We start from the raw sequence: 26115 nt of genomic DNA on the forward strand, positions 1-26115 counted from the left end.
AATATCCGTGTAAGATATATATGCATGTGTTGTCTGTGTCCTTAGGTTAAAGAGCTAACTAGCTAATAACAACTATTTCTTGGTACAAATTCAAAATTAACTTTTCATTAGTTTCACCGATCAATCTCCTTCGTGCCTTCTTCATCTACAAGACATTGGCGAAATACCTTGTGCCCAGTTGGCGCAGACAAAAGCCATAAACAAGAATTGAATTGAATTGAAAGCTTTGTGTTTTATTTTTTACGCCTCTAAAATTTGCCTTTTTTAAGTTTAAGCTATGGCAATACGGTGTCCAGCTAAACAAAAGCATTAAAATATATTAAAGCTTTATTCTGAATGTAAGTTTGGTTAAAAATGAGTTTTATTTGAGTGGACCATGAGCGAAGGCGTAGCAGAATGTACCGAAAAGCTAGATCCCAGGGTCCAGGTAAAGTTAATCGATATAAAAGCGTAACGCGAACAATTAGTTTTTTCTATAATTACTTCCTTTTATGACTTATATTATGCTCTAACTTGGAAATGTTTGATATTATGTAAAACTTATTATTTTCATAAAATTAACACTTATTTGGTTGCGATAAGAACATCTTAACCACTGTGTTTCAGAAAGAGAAAAAAGTTTTGTTAACCTTTAAATTAGCTAAGAAAAATAGTATTCAGCAATAGCAGTGCCTGGTGGAAAAGGTTGTTTTGCTGAGTTTAAAACAAATGCATTCTAAATACAATTTTATGAATGTTATATGATAACTGATGGAACTCTTGATGAAAAAAGATCTATTAAAGCCCTTGGGCTTAAAAGTGGCACCTGAGTTTCATTTCTCTCAATGAAATGAGACCTATCAAAACCCATGGTATACCAGTTGTAACTCTTGTTTCATCACTCATACATAAACTCAGGATGAACTGAATAACAATGTTAAAAATATTTTTTTTAATAAATTAGTATTATTTTTCACATAAAATTTCATGCAATTTTTTGTATAAACAATATGAAAGAGTGCTTTTATGCCTTTTTAAAAATATGCAGATTTGTCTTGCACAGCTAGTTAGCTAAGTGATATCTTATGCCCATAGATCGAGCTAGAGCGCCTGAACACAGCAACAGATGAGATCAACCGTCTTGAAGTAGAATTGGATGAAGCCAGGCTCGCGTTCCGTCGACTCTTGGCTGAGGGGCATTTGCGAATACAGCAGCTCACTAAGAAACTTGGCACAAGTGTGCATAAAGCACGGCCCTATTATGAAGCCAGATTTCGAGCTAACATTGTAAGCATAAGTAATCTTTGTTTTCTGTCTTGCTCCAATACTTTCACTTATAGCTGTTATCGTTCGGAATACCAGGCTAAGCTGAAACACTTCCAAATGCTTTCCCTCGTTGACCGACGGTGCATTACTGATATGACTATTCTACAGAAGCTCGTAAATGGTAATTTGGAAGCTCCTGAACTTTTGCATACCCTTTCATTGTCTGCTATGAAAACACCTAGATTTGCTACTTGCAAAACTTTTTATGTGAACAGCGAAGATAGAATTTGTGTAGGAACACCGCTCTAAATCGACTAAGTTGTGTCTATAATGATCTTGCTCGTGCAAATAACAATATTGATAAATTTTGTCAAAGGCACTGCACTTTTGCATTGTCATTTTTAGTTTTCTTTTGTTATTTTTTAGTTTTTCTTATTGTAATATTACAATTGTTTAACTTTTTGTATTTTTACTATAGTTTGTAGTGTTAATATCTGTCATTTTGTAGTAAAAGCTGTGGCACACCTTTAAGTGGCTAGTCACACTGATTAGAAACAAAATATTTGTAATTTTTCCTTTACTATGTATGTGAACAAGCTGTTGGTGTCCCTTTAATTAATTTAAAAAATAAAATCATTATAAGCCTGTTGATGTTTCATTGACATACAATATAGACCCAACACACTGCTCTAATGCAGGTTGGTTGGATTTAAATGATTATTATCATATTATTATGTATAAATAATACGATATTGCATAGTAACACGTTTATTGAGCTAGGTAGCAAAACTTGACAGTTTTATACATTTGTTAATTAAACTACCCACTTGGTTTTACTTTTGTTAAGAAAAGGTAAACAAATGATGTAGATACTTATATATGACATACCTTTCCCCCAAGTATGTCATGTAAATTAACTAAAGTTTAACAATTTAAATCAAGAAATCCACAGTACACTATTAAAAATATAACATAAAATTAAACAAATAAAGTAATCAATTTAATCATTATTTTCATTAAAACAACTGGGTCTAGAATATGGAACTTTAGAATGAACATTTCGTTTAGTTCTGATCTTCCCCCCTGACGTTTCAATTTCAGCTGATTTAGGTATTCCTAACATCTCTTCCCATTTTTCTGCACTTGGTATTTCAATAATAGGATCATTTTCTGACTCTTGCTCTGATCCGCTTCCTAAATCATTATTCTGTTCATTTTGATCAATCTTATCTTCCTCAGTCTCTGCATTACTCCTCTCATTGTTGTTTCCTCCAAGTATGTCACTTGTTTTCTCTCTATTTTGTACTTTAATTATTTGATCTATATGACGCCGTAAAACTGCACCATCTTCAGTTTGTACTCTGTAATTAGATGGGCCATCTTTTTCGAAAACTTGACCAGGTAACCATTTTGGCCCGTTTGTGTAATTTCTGTACATTATTTTTTGTCCCACATTAGTTTCTCTGTTTTTCTGTTGTGCATTATTTATTATTTGACCTTCAACCTTTTTATACTGCAGGCTATCAGGGTGCAAAGAATCTAAGACCGTGCGTAGGCGTCTATTCATCAAAAGTTCCGAAGGGCTTTTATTTGTTTTAGAACACGGAGTCACCCTAAGACCTAGTAACATATTTGGAATTTTTATTTCCCATGATCCATCCATCTTCCGAAGCTTTTCCTTCACTGTCTGTACCATCCGTTCTGCCAAGCCATTAGTGGCCGGGTGATAAGGTGCGGATGTCACATGTCTAATTTTGTTAGATTCTAAAAACAATTTCATTTCTGCGGACACAAAAGAAGTTCCGTTATCTGATACCAGGGTTTCACAAATACCATGAGTAGCAAATAAGTTCCTTAAATGACGAATCACTGATGCCGAGTTAGTACTATTTGTCATTAACACTTCAGGCCATTTAGAAAAAGCATCAACTACTATAAGAAAAGTTTTATTCATAAATGGTCCTGCAAAGTCAATATGTATTCTGGACCATGGTCTTGAAGGAACGATCCACTCGTGTGATGATCTTGGAGGCATATGCCTATTTTCTAGACACCGAGTGCAATTATTTACTAATTCATTTATATCATCGCTCAATTGTGGCCACCACACATAACTTCGGGCCAATGCTTTTGTGTGCACAATTCCATTATGCGTAGTATGCAGCATGCGTAAGATGGTTTGTCGAAGAGGTCGTGGTATGACGACACGACAACCTAATAATACACAACCATTTTGTAGAGAGAGCTCTGATCTATGTAACCAATATACTCGTAAATCACGATCGTTAACTTTGTTTGGCCATCCGCTTTGTAGAAAGTGAACAACTCGGGAGAGAGTTTGATCTTTCTTCGTTTCAGAGCATATCTCAAGCGCGGTAAAAGGGAAATCACTAAGATTTTCCGCCATCAGTAGTATTTCATAGAGAGGTTGTTCCTCTTGATCTGGTACAGGTAGCGGCCATCGACTTAAACTGTCTGCATTGCCGATTTCAGTTCCTGGTCGATAAGCAATGCTATAATCGTGCGCAGTTAATGCTATTGCGATTCTTGTCAAACGAGGTGATAAAATACATGGCATTGGCCTTTTTGGATCGAATATTCCAAGTAGGGGCTTGTGGTCGGTTATCACAGTAAAATTCCTCCCCGCTAAATAATTGTGAAACTTTTTAATGCCAAACATAATGGCAGTCGCTTCTTTGTCCAACTGTGAATACCGTCGTTCGTGGGAATTTAATGTCCTAGAACTCATTGCGATCGGTCTTTCTTGTCCGTTTTCCATCACATGCGATAGCACTGCCCCAACGCCATATTGTGAACTATCACACGTAAGAATTAGTGGTTTGTATAAATCATAATGAACTAATGTGGTTTCAAATGTAAGCAACTGTTTAGCTTTATTGAATGCATCTCGTTCCCGTTGAGTCCATTGCCATGTTTGAGACTTATCTAGTAGTCTATGTAATGGCTCAAGTATAGTTGCCTTGTGGGGTATAAACCTTTCATAAAAATTATACAGTCCTAAGAAAGCCTGTAACTCCTGGACATTCTGTGGTTCTGGCGTCTTCACTACAGCTTCTATTTTACTTGGAGCTGGGTGGATACCTTCTCCATTAATCACAAAACCTAAAAATTCTACTTTTTCTTGAGCAAATTTACATTTGCTCTTGTTAAGACGAAATCCAGCCTTTTGTATCCTGTCTAGAACAGTTTCAAGTCGTTGTTGCATTTCCAGCATTGTAGGACCACTTACAATTATATCATCAATTAAGACTGCCACTCCTTGAACTCCTGCTAGCAATGCTGTCATGAGTCTCTGGAATATTCCAGGGCAGGCTTTGACTCCAAAAGGTAACCGATGTACGGAGTAGAGACCCTTGCATGTGTTTAATGTTAACATTTTAGCAGTGCTGTCTTGAACTTTCACTTGTGTGTATGCTCTATCAAGGTCTAAGGTTGTAAAGAACTTCGCACCTGCAACTGTAGCAAATACCTCATTTGCTGTTGGCATGGGGTAGGTGTCCGACTCAGTTGCTTGGTTGACAGTACTACGGTAATCTCCACATAACCGAATGTCTCCAGACTTCTTTATTATTGGCACAACAGGTGTTGCCCATTCTGAATAAGATAAAGGCCTCAGTACACCTTCAGCCACCAAGCGATCAATTTCCTCTTCAACTCTAGCCTTGATAGCATATGGTACTGGACGAGCCTTGAAAAACTTAGGTGTAGCACCAGGTTTGAGATGTATGGTCACTGGATCTCCCCTAAATGTGCCCAGTCCATCCCTGAAGATGTTGCTGTATTTTAAAATTGTCTTCTCAATGTTCACAAGATCATTGTTAGCTATAACATTGATATTCAATGCGATATTCAATGGGCCCAGCCAATCCCTTCCCAGAAGATTGGGGCCCCGACCCTTTGCTATAATAACATTTAGTGAACATTTGATGTCTCTGTATTGAGCTTGTAGTTTAGCTTGGCCAAGTAAGATTACAGGCGTATCTGTCCATGTACGTAGAGTAAGGTTCACTGGTTGAAGAGTTATATGTTGGTTCTGATGTTCTATATTCTTCCAAGTGCATTCATTTACTAATGAAAAACTTGCACCTGTGTCTACCTGCATCACAACAGGTATATTCTCCAATGATACTTCAACAACAAATGGTAATACTTTGGTTTCACAGTTAATGCTGTAAATACCATTCAAGTGTGTATCTGTGTGTTCATCATTTGTGAAATTAATATTTCTCTTTAAAGATTTCTTCTTTACCAAGCAAATCTTCTCAATATGGCCTCGCTTCTTACAGAACCGACAGGTGGCATTTATAAATCTACATTCACCACCATGACGATCACCACACCGAAAACATAGTCGTGTATTTGATCTAGTTTGTACTGCATTTATGTCCATCTCTTCCACTGAGGAGCTTTGAGTTGTTGTTGCTGCTGCACAGTTTGTACTTGTGCTGCTATTTTCTGTACCCATAGATGAATGAATCATATGGTAGTCTTTTCCTGCAGTCTCTGCTGCTAACATGGCATCAATAACATCTTGATAATGCAGGTTATCTTTTTTCAAGAGTTCATACTGTAGACGACGATCTTTCATACCACACACAAGCCGGTCACGTAGCATCCGTTCTAATTCCATAAAATTACATTTTGAGCTAATTTTCCTCAACTGTGCAATATATTCTGATGCATTTTCATTAGTATTCTGGTTCCGTGTGTAGAATTTATATGACATGGAGATTTCATTTGGCTTTGGGCTATAATGTTTTGTTAAAATTGTTTCAATTTCAACAAATGTCACATCACTAGCTTTCCTTGGTGTAATCAAGGCCAAAAGAGTCTCAAAGACTTCCGCTCCACACACAGTAAAGAAATTCGCTCGTTTGGCGCCGTCTAACATGATGCCATTAGCCTCAAAACAAAACTTTAACCGGTCGATGTAATTGTCCCATACATCCGTTTTTTGATTAAATTCATTAAATTTCACTGATTTGTGGTCCATTTTAATTAAATTTTCGCCTCGTCGCCACTATTATGTATAAATAATACGATATTGCATAGTAACACGTTTATTGAGCTAGGTAGCAAAACTTGACAGTTTTATACATTTGTTAATTAAACTACCCACTTGGTTTTACTTTTGTTAAGAAAAGGTAAACAAATGATGTAGATACTTATATATGACACATATATAAAACAATTTACATTTAAGTAATATAAATTAATTTTATAATTAGTTTAAATATAGTAATATTGTTTCTTTAAAATATAAATATAACCTAAAATAAACTATTTAAAACTAAATAAAATCTAAAACGTCCTCGAAACCACCGCAGCGAGGCACAAACGAATTAGTTTGGCCATCCAAAGGGGCAATGCTGCCAGCATCTTAGGAACTGTGCCTCGCTGCGGTGGTTTCAAGGACGTTTTAGATTTTATTTAGTTTTAAATAGTATATTTTAGGTTATATTTATATTTTAAAGAAATAATATTATCATATATTAGTAATATTAGAAAATAACGGCAGAACAAGATAATAACGACGCTTGCAATAAACGTTTATTTCACTTCCAAATTTGAAACACTAATGCCCCCTTACATTCGAGCTCCGCCTTTTTATGTCGTTGAATGAGTAAGATTATTGACAGCTGTCAATAATCTTACTATTTCATTACAAATCATTAAAGTATATTGTTATTGTGTAAATAATATTTATAAATCATATTATTAAGTTTATCACTTAAATATGACTTTTACAGAGCCATTAAAATATATCTATAATATTTAAAAATAGAACACGTACTTGAAACAATATCCTGTATTGAAATTCAAGTAAATACAATATTATTATAATTTAGGGAATAATTAAGTTATTTATTATAACTAATTTACACAGTTTCTTATATTCGGCCATTCTGACAAAAAAAAAAGTTTGTCCTCAAACTACTCTACCCTAACATAATATATATCCTACTAAATTTAATCACAAAATTCATATTATCATCATCATCATCATTCATCTATATCTTAATCATCTATTTATTCAAAAAAATAATTAACACTGTTTTACAGTGCCCGGTACGTATCTTCAGGCTTATACATTCTTCTAAATCTGCCCGGAACTTCTTCAGGCGTTCACATATTTATATCAAGTCTGCCCGGAATTTCTTCAGGCTCATTAATTAAAACAATCATATATTTTTTTTTTATTCATACCTAGGATTTCCTTTAAACTTGCAATAGTTTTAATTAATTTGATTAAGTTTCTTCACTATCTGTACTATCATTGTCGCAGTCAATGAGTGTGTTAATCCATGGTTGTATCTGATCTACTGCCCATATATTGCTATATTCTTTCTTGCCTAAATTTAAACCTGGTATACTGGATATTTCGTATCTATCGTTATTTAACACTTTTGTTATTTTATACGGTCCGGAATAAACGGGTAGTAACTTTCTACTTTTTCCTTCATTACAATTTATTTGCTTTTTAATTTTAACCAAGTCACCTACAGAGTAAATTTTTGGTTCTTTTCTTCCTACATCAAACCGTTTCTTTTGTTGTTCTTGATCTTTTTTTATATGACTACTGATTTCGGATCTAATTTTATCTATATCCTGAGTAGAGTTTCGTGTGTCTGTAAACATCTCACTGAACATATTTTCACTACTATGTGTTAAAAGTCTACCAAATAAAGCTTCAGACGGTGTTTTACCTATGCCTTTATTAAGTGTATTATTCAATCCCCATTGGATTTTACCTAATGTTTGATCCCACTTAGTTTCACCCAGTTTATCTGCATAAGAGCCTAACGCGTCTAATACTGTTCGATTGTAACGTTCTACCTGTCCATTGGATCTGGGTGAAGCCACGGCATTCAATATGTGCCTAATATAAGATGAGTTGCAAAATAGTTCAAACTCTTTGGATGTAAAAGTTGAACCTCTATCAGAAATTAATCTTGCAGGAAATCCAAATGCAGAAAAAACATCAGTAAGTGCAGCTATAGTTTGATTTGATTTCAAGTTACGTAGGGGCTTAAGCATACAAAATTTTGTAAATCCGTCAACTATGACTAGTAAATACAGATTTCCCTTTTTACTTTTCACAAAAGGCCCTAGGTGGTCAACATGAACAGTGTGAAATGGGATATCTATTTTAGGGATAGGATGTAAATAACCTTCCTTTTTCCCAGATACTTCCTTTCCGTACGCGCAATGTATACACGCCTTTACATACTTAGTTACAATTTTTTTCATTTTGGGGAACCAAAAGTCCGTTTTTATTTTAGAGAGGGTTTTCTCTACAGAAAAATGACCAATCTCATCGTGATTCTTTTGACAAATTTGCCATCTAGCATCCCTAGGTACAACCCATCTTAACTCATTTTTTACTTTACGAAACAATTTATTATTTTTTAGAAGAAAATTTTCTTTAATATCTGTTAAATCATTATATTTACTATCTAACAAAACTTCACGGATATGACATAGTTTAGGGTCAGTTAATTGTAGACTGTACAACCAATCTTCTTGAGTTAGAGCCAAAATACGGGGTGTATTTGATTTTTCATTACAACTGGACTGGACAGGATTCCGACTAAGAGCATCTACGTGAACCATTTTATTATTTGGTCTATAAATTATATTACAATCGTATTCTTGTAATTGTAGCCACCAACGCGCAACTCGTGGTAAAAGGTCCCTTTTTGTGAAAGTAGCCCTCAGTGCGTTACAATCTGTTAATATTGTAAATGAAAGTCCTAATAAATAAATGCGAAACCTCTTTAGGGACTCAATTACTGCTAAAGTTTCAAGATCATAAGCATGAAATTTCTGCTCGTCTGGCGTTGTTTTTCGACTATAATAAGCTATTGGTTTTAGAGGATCAGCGTCTTTCTCTTTTTGGAGGAGTATTCCTGCAAGTCCTAATTTACTAGCATCACAATGTAATTCGGTTATGTATCTAGGATTGTACAACGACAAAATAGGTCGATCAATTAATTGGGCTTTAAGTATCTCAAACGCTTTATTCTCACTATCGTCCCATTTCCATGGATGATTCTTCTTTGTCAAATCAGTCAGAGGCTGGGCTATCAAGGCAAAATCTTTTATAAATTTTCGGAAATAGCTGGCTAAACCTATAAACTGTCTTATTTCATGAACACTAGTTGGGCAAGGAAAATTACGTACAGCTTCTGTTTTAGCCTTACCAGGTCTTATGCCTTCAGAGCTGATCTCATAGCCTAGATAGTCAATACTCGATTGAAAAAAATGGCATTTTTTAATATTTAATGTTAATTTGGCGTTGGTAAGTAATTCTAGAGTAGCCTCCAACTTATTAATTCCCTCTTTAAAATCTTTAGATACTACAATTAAATCATCCATATAAGCTAACGCTGGCTTTGTTCTTTCATTTCCAGAGCCAACCAATGATGATCTATTTAAAGATAATGCTTTTGAAATAGTTCTCTGAAACTCTGATGGAGCATTGGCGAGACCAAAAGGCATGCGTTTGAACTGGTACAAACCGTTAGGTGTGATAAAAGCCGTCAAATATCTGCAATCTAATTTCAAAGGTATTTGGTAATAACCGCTTGCTAGATCCAAACTTGTGAAATATTGGCTACCACTTAATTGATCGATTTGGTCTTCTATGAGTGGAAGAGGGAAATGATCTTTGACCGTTTTTCTATTAAGAGCTCTGTAGTCAACGCATAAACGTTGGCCTCCAGTTTTCTTAGAGACTAGTATAATAGGACTTGCATATGGCGATGTTGATTCCTCAACAATGTCATGTTGAATAAGTTCATCAACCATGGTTTGTACAGTTTCTTTTTCCTTATAACTTAATCTATAAGGTCTATAAACAACTGGGGTATGATCTGTTAGTTTTATGTCCATTTCTGTCAGGTCTGTGCATCCTAATTCTGAAAGATTTTGGGCAAATGCACTTCTAAATTTTTGTATCAAGCAATAGACTTGTTCAGATTCAACAAGGGACAGATCAGCGCTAATGTCAATATCCTTCTTATCTATCGGTTCAAACTGTGTCTCAATACGTAAACAACACTGGGTATTATTTGGCTCTATTGTATCAAGTAGTTTGCCACGAGTTAATAGTGTATCTTTTTTAAATTCAAGATTTAATGACGGTGTTATCACTATAATTGAAACTTTGCCATTAATCACTCTATATATACCTTCCTGAATCCAATATTCCGTGCCCACATAAAAGCGATAACTACCTGGGACGAATAAAATAGCTTCAGTAACATCTTTAGTGTAGCAATGAATAAGCTCAGTTTTATCAACAAGAATATTGTCACAAATTAGTAATTTAACGGAGGTACTTAACTCATGCTCTATTTTCGGCAACTCTGATGGTATTTCGCTGCTTATGAGTGTTAGAGCATGGTTAGTTTTTATGACTAAGACATGTGGGAGTTCTGTAAAATTTTGCCCAATTAGTATAGGAACATGCAACTGTTCAGAAGATACAACGTATGCAGTAATATAAGCTTCTACTGATTCTATTCTTAAATCGAACTTTGTTTTACCTATAGGTTTGATAACCAACTCTCCTACTCCTCTAATTAAAGGGACTTCATCTTTTTCTAACGTCAACCCATATTTCAGTAGCATATTTTCTCGGATAAGACTACAATCGCTTCCAAAATCTATGAAACATATAAGTTTTTCGCTATTATTGTTTATAAAAGCATCTTTATAAAATTTACTATTAGGATGATTTTCAGATGTGATAGCCATAGATCGACTATCGTTCAACGGTTTTATTGAAAGGGGCTTGGCGTTAAGTTTAAAATAGCAATCTTCAGTTTTGTGCCCTCTTCGGTGGCAGTTTTCACATTTAATTACTGGTTCAGTACAGTTACGATTAAGGTGGTTTCCCTTGCAATTATTGCAGACTACTGGTAATCTGCACTGCCTAAAACTGTGCCCACTTCTTTTGCAATTACTGCAGGTAATTGGTTTATAGATAGTTTGTGAAGAACTTTGAGTATTAATATAAATTTTATTGGTATGTTCCCTACACATATCTTTTAAGAAACCTAGTAGGTCCTCAGGATGATTAAATCTAGCAGAGGATGCACTAGCCTTAAGAGTCCTATCGTCTAGTCCGTAAATTATACAGTCTACTGCCTTTTTGTCCGAAATGTTGCATGCATTTAATAGCACCATCTTATCATAATAATATTCATCTAAAGAATCTCCTGGCTTAAAACGCCTGTCTAACATCTCTGACAGAAGGGCACCATAATTAGTTTCGGAAGGAAAAGCACGTTTAAGGTATTCTTGCCATTCTATCCAAGTACGATTTATTGATTGTAACCCTTCATACCATTTTTTAGCATGACCTACTAAACGCGGAAGTGCAAAATGGGCAGTTTGTTGATCATTCCAGTTATATATTTTAGCACACTCATTAACTTTGGATATCCATATTTCAATTTTTTGGCTTTTTATAAGTGGGTCAAATTCGGGGATTATATTTTTATCATAATGTAATTTTTGAGTTTGACCTGATTTAATAAAATCATTCAAAAAATTCATCACCTCTTTTAAATTTACGTTATCGTTTGAGTTTGGCTTACGTGTTAAGTTGTGTTGGTCCCGATGCTCTGACGAATGGTGGCTGTCATTACACGTGTTGCTGCACTGCCGGCTGGCTGGTTGGCAGCGTGTACGGCGAGTTGCATGGCTGTGTGACCGGCTGCGTTGTCGACTGCGTGACCGGCTGCATCGCCGGCTGGGTGCACGGCTGGGTGCACGGCTGGGTGCACGGCTGGGTGCACGGCTGGGTGCCCCACTGCATCGCCGGCTGGGTGCCCGGCTGCGTCGTCGGCTGGGTGCCCGGGTGCGTGTCCGGCTGCGTCGCTGGCTGCGTCGCCGGCTTTGCCTTACATCAAAACCTAGTTCACCCTGTGCAGTGGGCAACTGGTGCTGTTGAAGGATGAGGCTTTGTCCTCTGCGATCAGACCGGGATGTATGGCCATTTCTTAATCCCAAAATTGGGCTGCGCGAGCGCGACTTAGATGCACCATGTGCTTCGATATTCATGTCTGAAAGAAAGACAATTTTGTGGACATAAATAGAACTTAAACGTAATGTGATTATTAAATCTAAGCTGTTAATTTTCCAACGGTAGACTAAGCAGGTTTTATTGATTACATTTTAAAAATAGTTTTATTGGTAGATAGTCTTATTAGATTTCAAATGACAGCATAAATCAAATAACTCCACATTATTATTGTAACTTTTTAACATGTCGGAAATAATTCATTTTACAAAAACTATATCATTAATTTTTGTCAACAAAAAAAAAAAAATAATAATAATAATAATAAAAATTATATCATACAAATAACAATAAAACATTACCTGTATTTGTTATGAGCTGTGTCCAGACAATCCCTTCTTCTGATATTAGAAAATAACGGCAGAACAAGATAATAACGACGCTTGCAATAAACGTTTATTTCACTTCCAAATTTGAAACACTAATGCCCCCTTACATTCGAGCTCCGCCTTTTTATGTCGTTGAATGAGTAAGATTATTGACAGCTGTCAATAATCTTACTATTTCATTACAAATCATTAAAGTATATTGTTATTGTGTAAATAATATTTATAAATCATATTATTAAGTTTATCACTTAAATATGACTTTTACAGAGCCATTAAAATATATCTATAATATTTAAAAATAGAACACGTACTTGAAACAATATCCTGTATTGAAATTCAAGTAAATACAATATTATTATAATTTAGGGAATAATTAAGTTATTTATTATAACTAATTTACACAGTTTCTTATAGTAATAATAAAAAAAAATCTGCATTGACAAAAAAGTCAGCCATTACATTGCTGTGAAAATGTGTATTTTGTTGAAGATTAAAGATTGTTCCAGTGTTCTTGAAACTCACCATGCATTTTGTTTTATTTAAGACCTCACAAGAACTCCAAGCAGCTAACATCACGTACGACAAAGCAAATAGTGCTCATGCGGCTGCCAGGGAGATGGTCTATCTGGCGGAGCAGGGCCTTGCAAGACTTGCTGAGGGCTCGGGGGGACTCACACTGGACCCTGCCTGGCAAGAGATGCTCAACCACGCCACACATCGGGTCAACCAGGTAAGAAAAGTGCATAACTAACAAAAATACAGAACCAATCAAGATTTGTTGCTAAACGATTTATGGTTTAATATAACTGCCTATAACATGTAAGCCCGTTATTATCCTGCATCGTCTCTTACCATCTAAGCCTGCATTAACATTTACCATTCCGTAAATGGATTTTTGTAGTGGAATTAAAAAAAAGGAAATTACACACAACAGCACAGATGTAACCCAATGCATAGAAACAATGGTGCGTGCCTGAAAGTTCTCTATAATGTTCTGAAGACTACCGATCAGCACATGGCCAGCTTGGTTAGGGTTGCCATATCTCAGAATTCGTTCTGAGATTTCAGGACTTTTGGGTCTTCTCATGATCACGAAATCTCGTCAATTCATCAAACTTCATGAGATTTTTAAATTTTATGAAATCTTGGGACTTGAGTTTTCGATGAAATACAATTTTCTTCTATTGATTTATAAAATACTTAAGTTGGACACTTTCAATCGACTACTGAGCCCCCATGACAGAAAACAATGTTTCTACGTTCGAACTTGATAATATTTTTACATTGTTTAGTAGATGTAAGAGAAAACAGGCCATTTCTCGGGACTTTTTTCATCTGGTAATTCCAAGACTGGTTCGACTACATCCCTTTTTCATTTTGAAAGGAGACCCTTCTCTCGTCGTCGCTGTATTGGACAGATAATGGTTTGGTGATGTATCATCATCATCAAACCAATATCGCCGGAGCCGCCGCAGGAGTATCTTTCACTACATTTCGAATATATTCGTGAAGGCGGAGTCAGACCGCGCGGCGGCGACGGTGACGCAACGCACAAAGGCTGCGGCGCACCGCGCGGCGACCGCACTCGTGCAACAGCTACAGAACGGCCTCAAGCGACACATCGCCAAGTCCAGGTGAGCCAACGTAGCCAAGGAAGCTTCAAACTTGTGAACGTACTTCTTATCAGCAGGAGTAGTAAAGTAAAGACAGTAAACAAAAATTTATCCCCCCATTATATCCCCTGCACGGCTAGCATGGGCAGGAGACAATTATCTCCCCGGGGAAAGGATGTTCTCCTACAGCTTTATCAACTCAACGCACAAGTGGAAATAATATCCAAATAATATATGTGTATTATTAACGAGGGTAAACTTCTCCTATTCCATGTTACAATGATTTAGCAGGTGGACACGTTAATTATATCCCGTCAGGGGATATAATTTTTATCTCCCGCCCGTGCTAGCCCTGCTGACAGGGGATATAATTAACGTGTCCACCTGCTAAAGCATGAGAACATAGAATAAGAGAACTTTACCCCCGTTAAAGGTTTTAAACTAAGATTTTCGTTGTTATCAACATTTTGACTGCCTACTGGCGCATTGTGTGATGAACATTAATTTTTTTCAGTGTTTATCTGTATATTATAAGTATTTTTGTATATTATTCATAAATAATTCAATAGTTATCTTAGTTCCCATAACACAAACAATATTGTATGTATTGTCATAGTATATTTATTTATTTATTTGAAAGAGTCTACCTGGTCTAAGAAGCCCACAACAAACTTAGCGGGATACTCTTTTTTTCTCACATCTCTTACTGCTTGTGAAACTGTCTTCTAGAGAACTTCAAGCAAGTAGGATTGTGTGATCTACTTATATACTATAACTTAGAATCCCATGTGGATTGCATTGACCGATTCATACCGAATGTTTAGTTTTTTAAATATTATCGCTAAAACAAATTCCCGGTGATTTATTTAACATAAGGGTATGAATCGGTCGCGTTAAACCGTTTTCTATGTAGTCTTTCGTTGTATCACCAAAGTAAAAATATTCACTTGCAGATTAATTCTTTAGCTTGTTTTGTCTCTTTTAGTAAATGTTATCTACCGTATTTGTTGTTTAAAATTTACTTTTATAAATAAGCCACACTTAATTTCTAACCAAATAAATTGGATCGTAAATTAATAAAGATTCTCCTACTTCAAAGCAAACATAAAGTAAAAAAAACTACTTATTCAAGTAGTAGTAGAGCTAATTCTGACAGCTCGTCTGGGTCAGCACTACGGCAATGATTATTTCTGCTGCCAAGCAGCATGGTTTTTTGCTCTGTTTATAGGCAATGGTTTCACCACTTACTTACCTTCCGGTGGGCCATCTACTTGCTCCGTCAATTATTATTATTAAAAAAACATTCAAGTCAATATGTGAACCAAACAAAATTAGTTTTTTTTATTTTAAAGCGAAAGCCACACCGTGGCTATCAATCAACCTGCTTCCGTAACGGCTTTCAAGTTTGCATCTTATGAGCGACCAATCAAGGCTCTCGCTCTAACAAGCGCGTCCTATGATTGGTTGCACGCAGTATGCAAACTTGAACATACAACTTGTACATATGAGTAGACTAACTTGTACATATTAATAAATTGAATGTAGTGTAGTTTATTTTTACTTACCTATCTTATAATATAAACAATCTTTTCTCTCTTTTTAGTGTAAAGTTTATTTTTAAAGTTAAAAAAACAATAAAAACATGTTTCTAAGCAGAATATATCTTTTGATTTTTTTGGTTTTATTGGTATTTTTTAAAGTATGTTTTGGTAGTAACCAAACATATTTCTACTAAAGAGTTACGAAAAAATTATTTACAGTATAAGGCAAGTTAGAAAAAATGGATTGTAGTAGATCCATCTCACGGAGACCGTTTAGCTAAGGGACCTCCTCCTTCCACGGACGGAACCGTTTCACCGTTAATCTGCCATTTTATATGTATGACGCAGTAGATTTGAAAACAACACATATAAGCAATTAACTGATATAAAAACATTAGCTGATCTTTTAAATACTACCTCTGCACTCGTAAGAAAGTAAAACAGTCTTCGTGAGATATAAGCACTATTAGAACTATTCTTTTTTAAACTTCATCTGATTCTTGTTGTTTTAGAGGATCCTCTAGTTTTTTTCCCTCACAATTTCTTAATAGTGTAGACTTAGAGCTTGAAATCGAACTAACATTTACTATATTTTACGCTGTTCTTCGCTTGTTTAGTTTGCACTTATCTGTTTCACAGGCACGCCGCCGCTCGCCGCATCACTTTCGGTACATGATTTTCTTTTATTAGTAATTTTACTATTATAATTTTGCATCTTTTATATAATATAACTAAAATCTTGCATGCTTGCTACCTCATGATAATATCAGCATATTTAAAATAAATGATCCGTCATGAAAGTTGAACAAAATGGGCCGTCACTGCGCAAACTTGTAGGAGCGATCGAAGTCGGATGTGGCTCTTAATAGCACAGCAGCGATAACTTGAAATGTGTTTTCAGCAACAATAGGTTAGACCCTTCAACGCACATTGACAACGCGAAGTGAATGTTGCGGGCTTCGTTGCGGGTGACCTTTTACTTATTGAGTTCGCCAGAGGGACAGAGTATAAACTTACTTGTTTTCCAACAAAACGGGAATACTAGAACTAAAACAAACTAATACAAAACTTCGAGTCACGCTTTTAGCAAGTAATCGACCACGTTTTCGACTTTCGTGACGTGTTTCCTTATATTTATATTCTTGATAAAGAATATAAGATACTCTGTTAATTTATTAATTGATTTTATTGTATAGAAAATCTTATAATCATAAAGGAATTTTTGAGGTATTTTGGTCCTTCCAGTCGGGTAATCATTATTTTCTTGTAGGCCGTACTTCGAGGAGAAAGCTCGAATAAACTCAGCATTAGAAGCCCAGAAAGCTCGAATCCAAACCCTGGAGGTACAAGTGGCGGACGCGAAACAGAAATACTCTTCGGCTTTGAGGAATTTAGAGAGGATATCCGATGAAATACATCGGCATAGATCGAGAAGACAGTCCACTAGAAATGGTAAGTCATTTTCTAATCAGGGGCTTCATACGCATACGTTCTTCTTCTTTTTATGCCTGTCCAGTACTGGAGGTCGGCCATCAGCTCAGCGTGCTTCTCGCGGTCTGGTGCCAAGTGAAACAATTTTTCTACGTCAGCAATGTTGGTATATTCACAGATGCTGTGCAATCAGGATTTCTTTCTCCTTCCAAAACGTCACTTGCCTTCTACTTTGCCCATCTTTATGAGTTGGAGCTGTTGGTATCATGTCTCTCGTGGCCTAGATGTTCGACAAGTGATATTTATTGCTGAGTATTGCCCATAACCTATTTAGTGCTAGAGGTGTGTGCCCTGGATCGACCTTTGACTACATCTTTGAGAATGTTAAGGGAAACTCTTTTCCTTCACCGTTAAATCAAGTTTACTTGCTGAAATCACCCATAAACTATTTAAAGTTAGAGGTGCGTGCCCCCACGATCGTCCTTTGACTATACATTTGAAGGATCTCAAGCAAGCATTTTCCTCACAATGTTTCCTTCACCGAAAGTGCAAGTGATATGTTCCTTAAAATGAAAACGCACATAACTCCGAGAAGCTAGAGGTCGGTCACCCCGAAAAGTTAGTTGTAACAACTAGGCTATCACCGCTGAAAAAAGACTAGTTGGACCCTTTGTTCTTGGATTGCTATGATTAATTATCAGAATTATTCTTGAAGCGATAAAGTTTAAGAGTTATTGATTTCAGACTTAGACCGTTCAACAATTACAGACACTACAAGCGAGTCCAACGCCAGCGAAACTCTTGAGGAGCTCTGCGCGCATAACAACGATGAAAATGTGCGCGAGTGGCTACGACGGGCGGACAGGAGTGATCCGGACACTTGGACTGAGATCGACCTGGACTATTCCAGCCCGGAGGAAGTAAGATTTTGATATTTTTGTTTGATGTGTTGAATGTTTTCCAGTGTCTGAGTGTTTATCTGTATATTATAAGTATATTATTTATAGAAAACATAAATCAGTCATCCTAATAACCATAACACAAGCTACGCTGACTTTGGGGCTAGATGGCGATGTGTGTACTGTCGAAGTATATTTTTTTTTTTATATTATATTTGTTGACGGTTACATTGATTGATTTTTTCATACGACTTGATCGATATGCGTTATTATATGAGCAGGCCTTTTTTTGTAAGTGTAGTCTTATTTTTGGGACTTTTGTGTTTAAATATACTGGTGTTTGAAAGAAGGGGATGAATTTAAACTTTATATTGATTGAGTGTAGTGAGTAGTAGAGTAGTGTAAAGAGGTTTGTTTTGGTGTTCCAAAAATGCTTAGATAAAATCCATTCAGAATTCAAACCATCTATATGTTTTAACATAAAACTGATCAGTTTTTCTGTGAAGTCGTGCACAGGTAACAAAAGGTTTTTTTCCCGCCTAACTCGGTATTTTTCGCAATAGTAACTATCTCATATTTTCTAATATTAGATTAAATATTCTTTTATCAGTATTTTCGAGCCAAACTTTTAATTTATCGACTAAAATTTGCTGTCCGAAATCCGAAATGTAAAATACAGAACCAATACTTTCCATGTTAATAGGGGCGGTCTAATTTCAGAAATGTCTATATGAATTGAGTGAAATAATCATTCTTTTATGAACAGATCAGTTTCGAAAAATGCTCTCTTCGACCACGGTCGACACCAGAAAAATCATCACCTCCCAGTCCCATGGAAACCAAAGTGTCAGCGGCTTCCCCAAGGCGCATCATCAGGACTGCAGACAGGAGTGCAGCCATACGCGCCGAGTTGGAGAAAGGTAGACGGCAGAGTCTAGATGCCCTGTTTCATGATACGGGAGAAAAGGTCAAGGAGATGTTTCAAGGTGAGTTATGTAATGCCTTCTATTGTGTCTCCAAAGTGTATCACATTGACTGTAGCTTTAGTATAAGAATTGCCCGCCCGAAATCGAGGAGCCGTTTTCGAGTATAGAAATACTTAAACTTTGGAAGAAACTGGATCTTATTTGCATTTTGTTAAAGCTCAAATTTGCCTACAATTCTTTAGCTCAGGCTTTTGACAGAACGTTTGTTTAACAAACATTAGAAGTACAGCGTTTGCGACTGTATGTGGTGGGTTTTATTATACCGTCTCTCAAAGCAAGCAATGGGACGTTAATAGGCTTCGGATGATGATGGTGATGTATGTGGCAGGTCTATCGCTGTTCGGCGAGCGCCGCGGCTCGGGCTCCGCTCCGCGCACCCCGCGTCGGTCTTCGCCCCGCTCCCGCCGGTCGCCGGCGCCCGATGGAGCTTCATCCACTTCTGACGAACGGTACTCCGACACCGACAGTTTGACCAGGTCAGCTTTAGTAAAGTCTGGAGCCCAAACCTGCTATTACTATCGTGCCTTTGTGGTCGATGTATGTTTTTAGTGTTCCGTACCCTAAGGGTAAAATAGGACCCTATTACTAAGACTCCGTTGTCTGTCTGTGTGTCTGTCACGGTTGTAATTTCACATAGATATATTTCTGTAGCTGCTAAACAACAAATACTAAAAAACAACGAAAAAAATATTTAAGGAATTCCAAGGCATACAACGTATATGTTTTTATTTAACTCAACTACATGTTATGTCACCTGGTCATAAGTGGCGATGCAGCCTAAGAAGTTAGCGGGCTAACCTGTTAGGTCGAATGGTAGTCGTACCCCTAATCGGTTTCTACGCGACATCGCGTACACATTTGATCGCTTAGCAGCACGTCTTTGTCGGTTGGGTGGTAACTACCCACGGCCAAAGCCTCCCACCAAACAAAACAATTACAAAAATAACACCTAAACATTTAAAACGTACGTTGCGTCCTTGTGGTCAATTGGTCACCTTTAATACTGTAACGCTGATTCTCAGTAAGTAATAAATAAATACAAATAAATAAATCTTTATATCCTCATTGCAGTATGGAAATGCTGACTGACGACCAGATAGCTTCACTAATGTTGGACGCGCAACTAGAGGCTGTGTGCGAACGTCTCGCCGGGGTCGCCAGAATTCCGCGCTCACCGCAGTCGCCCGAAGCTCGATATTGAACCTTAACCACTTCCAATTAAGGTACAATTTAATACGAAGTCGTTTGAAGGTCACCTTCAATTTCTATAAACCCGAATGAAGTTCCGGATTGTAAACCTTATTGGATGGGTAATAAGATAAGAAGTTCGATGTGCAAGGATCTAGCAATGGATGTCTTAAACTCTATGGTTTTAGCGGCGGAATAAAGCTTACATCGCTACTCCTGCATGGATTAGAGACAAATGGATTTCCCAGCACGAATAAACTAATCGCAACAGGCACTGAATATTAACCTGAAATGTGTTCTAATTGCGTTTTAAACTCTACAATATGGTAGAATTATAAAAAATAACACCAAAAAAGAATATTGTGTTGCGATTTACACATAATAGGATAAAGCAACATTAAAATAATAAATTACCTTCATTTTCCTTTTGAGTGAGTAATTGTTCATTTCACGCTTTATTCAAATCACAATAGCATATTTACGTATGCTGGACTTGTTAACGTACTAGGATTTCATAAAATTCCACGGGTTAGTTCTCTTAGCGCCGTTAACAAGTAACGTTCCACCTAGATTGCGTAAAGTCGTATCACCTTAATATAAGTTTCACGCTAATGCAGAAGAAAATTGTTTTTTTTTTTCAATTTGCGTGGTATTTGTGAGATAAACATGAAAGAACATTAACTACTGCCATTTTTAACCCTTTCGTAGCTAGAATATTTATTGTAACCATTTCTTAAACAACGTAGTATTTTGGTCCTTCGAGCCGGATACGATTTTTTTTTGCATAAAAATGACATAGCCTTAGGGTCTCAAATGCAATAATAATTGTTATATATAATTAGTATATTTAGAAGTAAATTATAATGGCTAACCAGGTTCTGCCATGGATAAATCTTGCCATAGTTATTTCAGTAAATCACAGCCTTTTAGTTCAGCTAGAATAAAAATACTACTTTACATTAATTTTAAATTTACGCACGGAAATCACATATACTTTATTTTATAAAAATATTGAAATAATATCTGTTTATCCTTTTCCACTTCTACTTTTTTAGATAAAGAAAAGGTCAAACAAAACTATACTTAAGTGTTGATATTAGAAAAATACGTATAAATAAAAGGAATTGAGCGCTTATGTCAATAATTATAAGGTACACATTAGCTTTTACATTAGCTTAGACAACACCGGCAATAAAATGATAATAAAATTGTTAGCGCGTGCGTGTTTTAGATTGCTTAGTGCTAATTTAGTATATGTAGGCCTATTAGAAGACTACTACAGTCGAAGGACAATCTTTAAACGGAGGATGCAATATGGAGTGTACGTTTATAGGTACAGATTGTTGTATATAAATACTCATTTATAAAGCAGACTAAATAAAACTATATACGAAATAAAAAAATAACAAAAGTACAAGGCGGCCTTATCACTTACTAGTAATTTCTTCCAGACAACCCAGGGAATGATTAGTTTATCATAATTTTAAAAAGACTAAACTCATAATTTTCTACATATTTAAGTTGGCCTATAGAAGAAAAAAAAATTTTGAGTGAGGAAAATTAATTCATAATTCGAATTATGTAAATAATTTAACGAAGATATGATGTTATAATCCCTCTTTGCATCATATCTTGCACTAAACATCCCTTTGTATCAAAAGTTTGATTTAATTTAACAGTCAAATAAAGGTGATACATATTTTTTTAATTAATCTCATATTTATCTAACAGTATTATTTTAGGCTTAATTTTTACACTATAAGTATTTATTTCACATTAATTACGTATTCTATAGGACCTCGCAAAAATCATAACAAAACCATCCTTTGATATTGGCAAATCAAATTTTTGTCTTTTTTGCACATGCATACAAAATCCTGTACAAAACACCTGTCTAAAAGTTGGCAATGCGTTTAGCAAATTTAAGATACATTTCTGATAGGTACTGTGTTTAAGAAGATTGGTTGTCTTCCAAAATAAATTATATTCGTTGACTAAAAATATATTTCAAATATTATAATATCAATTATAGAGTATGTTAGAATAAACGCCTTTACACTAAATTACCTCTCGCACGTAGTAAATGCATGTTCGTAAAACATGCCTTGTGATTTATGTGACCGTATGGATCAGCAACATGTTTACCATTGCATGAGTTCGCAGAGGCGTTCACGACTGTATCGCGGTCGTGTTGCGTTTTAGTTGCGCCTGCGCATAATAATTGTCGCCATGTATAATGATTTTGAATTGTAATTTATCCTTTCCACTGACAGATTATGTGCCTAAAACTATATTCATCGTACTAAAATAAGGGCACAACGTACAAGGAATAAGGCAGAGATACTGACTATCCTTTTCCCTCGCGAACGCTCATTGTATTACATCATAGTTTGTTACCAATTTGTGTCTCGACTTGCTGGTTTTATTTTACGGAATGTGAATTTTAAAATATTGAAATTATTTTAATATTGAATGTATCTAATCCACAGATACAAGCTATCTCAGTTTCCGCAATATCAAAGTCCAAGTTTATCGTATGTATTTGTAAAGTTTTAGGTACTTGTTCCCGATTTCAGATGTTATTTTAGCTTAATTTTATTTTGTACAGTTCAGTCAATTGACACATTGATCTTCCCCATTAAAATATTAATATCTATTAATGTTTCAATGAAAACGTGTACCCTACGATATAAATAAGTTTCACTTTAAATCTTAACACCTTTAAACTTTCTCACTTGTTAGGAAAACTACGTATATATCTACAAACACTGAATTTTAGCACATTGGGTAGTAAATTAAAGGGTTTAATATATTTGGTAATGAAATAAAAACGGTTAACTAATTATACGTGCATACATAGTCGCAAATAGTTAAGTGGAATGGCACGGCCAAAATGGAATGAGCAAATGGTTCAAATGTTTTGAGAGTTCCAGAAAAAAATATTATTTGAAATAGTAATCCATTTATTTATCAAAACTAACGATTGCATTTACTGTTAAGTCGAAGCCGTATTTCGCACAAGTACGAACTAGTAGGGCGTGATAACCGTCGAATATCCATGGATTATGCCAACTTAGTGGTTTTTAATGTCTCGAATAGTTTTTCTCTCGAAATATTATGAACCAAATAATGAACATCGTAATCAACTTTTAAGGGTTAAGTAACCCCTAGATTTTACCCCAATATTAAGTAAAATAATTTTGGTCGCGCCAGTACTAAGTCTTAGCGTGATTACACTTTTAAGAGGTATAGTGCGTATCAAAATGAGAATAAGAGAGATCAACTTTTTTTTTATTCCACTACAAGTTAACCTGGTAGTCGTACCAGGTCTAGTGATGATGCAGTCTAAGATGGAAAGGGGGTTACCTGTTAGGGAGTACGGGTGTCGTACCCCTAATCGGTTTGTACTCTAAATCGCTTAGCGGCACGTGTTTTCAGAGATTCAGAAATTATAAATTCCCAAGGGCATTCCTAATTAAATTCACAGCGCTCAGCGTTGCGCCAATAAGGGCGCCAAACTTCCAAACTTAAGAAGATATTTAAAGTTATGGAAATTATTTGTTGTATTAAAAAATAATTGAAACACTAAACTTGTTTTAATATTTACTCGTGCTACTTGATGAAATTAATGAAAGCAGATTGACACATATATTTTAATTTTTGAGCAACGCAACACATTCGTCAAAGTAAAATACAACTTATCTTAAGGTTTAAATTCTTTCGTACGTCTTCGAGATAGTGCTTTTGGCCATAAAGTAACATACAGGTTAGGGCCAACTAACTCGGATAGCACAACAAACAGTTTAGGAACCAATCTTTGCTATGTCGCTATGTGAACAGTTAAAACATTAGTACAGCATTTGTGACTCTAACACAAGTGACTTTAGATGCTTTTTACTTCGATTTTTGTGTTTCTCCACGATAGCAAGCTCTCAAATCTTATACTCAAGGTACGATAGGTAAGGTTAGAAGTTTAGGAGAAGGCATATACGTCTAAAACTCTCTCTTATGATAGAAGGGGTCTGTGTCCGTTTTAATAAGCTTATATATACAATTCAAGTCTTAGAAACCAAACTGATTTCTTGACAATAAGCCATCTTATTCTCATTGGATATGCATATTCTACTCGTTAACAGGGTTTGAAAACGGTTCCCAAAAAACTGATATATATTAAGTTTTAACCGGTTTCGTTTGAATTTGAACGGGTTGATTTGAAACCGCTCTTTAACCAGGATCAAGCACGTGTGCGGTTAATGACACAAATAAAGAACGTGTCTCAGTCTCACCGCCGCTCTGTATAATGCGAGATTGAATTCGAGCAGTCAATGAACCCAGTCAAGGCTCGCACACCAACAAACCGCTTATTAACAGGTTATTAGATTTCGTTGAAAAATGTTAAACTGTTTTCAAGCCCTGCTCATTATTAAGATAATTGTTAACTAGTGCACTAATAAGTAGAACGTTAGTTGGTAAGGATTTCGCTTAAATACGCTTTAGATTGTGCTCGCACAAACGTGATGTGATGCAAACGTGACGTAAGTTTAGATAATCAAGCTGATATTAGTGATAAATAGTTTAATAATAGGTAATTTTTAAAAGTATCGAAGAAAAAAGTATGAATGCGTCATTTTTTTTAAATTAAATTAATCGAAATCAATCCATGACAAAATTACACTAGATTAAAGGTTCCTTTGATTTTTTCGGTCATTTTATTTATATTAAGGTTAACTTTTCTTGAAACGAAGAGACTTTTTAGATACTCAGAATTGAAATTCATGCATGCATTCGGCTTCATTCCAACACACCGTTTAAAAATAAATGGCCCAAAATTACAGTGGGATAAAGGAATAAAAAGGTATATAAGACAGCTTTGTAAAACCATTTATTTGTAATTGCTTACTGAGTTATATTAAAAAAAAGACACATGATTTTTATTTTCACCAAAGACCTTAATCATTTTCAGCAGTGACTTAAAAGTGTTCTTATTTAAATTGACAATTTATTATTGTTCTAAAAGTTTTAGAGTAAAAATCACAGTTTTTTTTAAAGTCCGATTTTTAAAATAAATTATCAAATCTTAAAGCACCTATCAATTATGTACATAGTTTGAAGCTTCATGTAACATGCAAGACCGTAGTCTAAGCAAAACATATCCAATATATTTTAATAGACATTAAAAGTGCGGATTATCAACAATTTTATATCATAGGTTTTATTTTATAATTTGTTGAATTAAACAGTATTAAAGTAAAGCCAGGGTTACATTAGACTACGATTCAACTTGGGACATATAATCGGCGAACTGTGTTTGTTTCAAAACTACTACTGCAGTTGTAACTAATATAAATATATCTGCACCATACGCGAAACATTTGTGTAATATTACCGCTTGGACGCTACCACCTTATAACTGTAGTCATTTCACACACGCATTGAAATAAATGTGTTCCTATATTTTTCCACCGCCATATTCCATAGCCACAAACTTATCTTGCCTGGTAACAGCTTTGCTGGAGGTTTTACCCACCGGGTCAGATAAGTTATATGGCCATTAATTATAAGGGGGATATATGATAGTAAATAGATTTTTTTCAGATATGTTTGTGAAAAGAAATATAAATAGAGACAGTCTAAAAAAAGAGATAGATGTATCAAAGCTGAAAGCACAACATTCATGTAAAAAGAGCAATAAAAATAAGTGTCACACAGCAAGCCACACTATATATATTTTTTTATTTGCTCGCTCAGTCGATCCCGACGATTTCATGAG

The 26115-nt window shown here is 35.5% G+C and overlaps 1 protein-coding gene across 2 annotated transcripts; it reads left to right on the top strand.

Annotated features, from left to right (window-relative positions):
• Nucleotides 1-226: 226 nt before the first annotated feature.
• LOC120624789 (SH3 domain-binding protein 5-like) lies at nt 227-20419 on the top strand. 2 transcript variants are annotated; one of them, XM_039891527.1, is made up of 9 exons: nt 227-427; nt 1075-1266; nt 13232-13417; nt 14200-14321; nt 17112-17293; nt 18017-18192; nt 18938-19157; nt 19486-19633; nt 20229-20419. In XM_039891527.1, exons 1-9 carry the CDS (start codon nt 377-379, stop codon nt 20356-20358), a joined length of 1407 nt encoding a protein of 468 aa, XP_039747461.1. In that variant the 5' UTR covers nt 227-376; the 3' UTR covers nt 20359-20419. The 2 variants fall into 2 exon arrangements, with proteins under 2 accessions (XP_039747461.1, XP_039747470.1); XM_039891536.1 differs by having other exon boundaries at nt 18041-18192.
• Nucleotides 20420-26115: the final 5696 nt, after the last annotated feature.

This window comes from Pararge aegeria, chromosome 1 (assembly GCF_905163445.1).
Source record: "Pararge aegeria chromosome 1, ilParAegt1.1, whole genome shotgun sequence".
NCBI lineage: Eukaryota > Metazoa > Arthropoda > Insecta > Lepidoptera > Nymphalidae > Pararge > Pararge aegeria.

Coding starts and splice junctions, on each gene's coding strand:
- LOC120624789 (XM_039891527.1), top strand. CDS start 377: ATGAGCGAAGGCGTAGCAGAATGTACCGAAAAGCTAGATCCCAGGGTC. Junction 13,418..14,199: donor CCACACATCGGGTCAACCAG/GTAAGAAAAGTG, acceptor ATATTCGTGAAG/GCGGAGTCAGACCGCGCGGC. Junction 18,193..18,937: donor ACTATTCCAGCCCGGAGGAA/GTAAGATTTTGA, acceptor TTTTATGAACAG/ATCAGTTTCGAAAAATGCTC.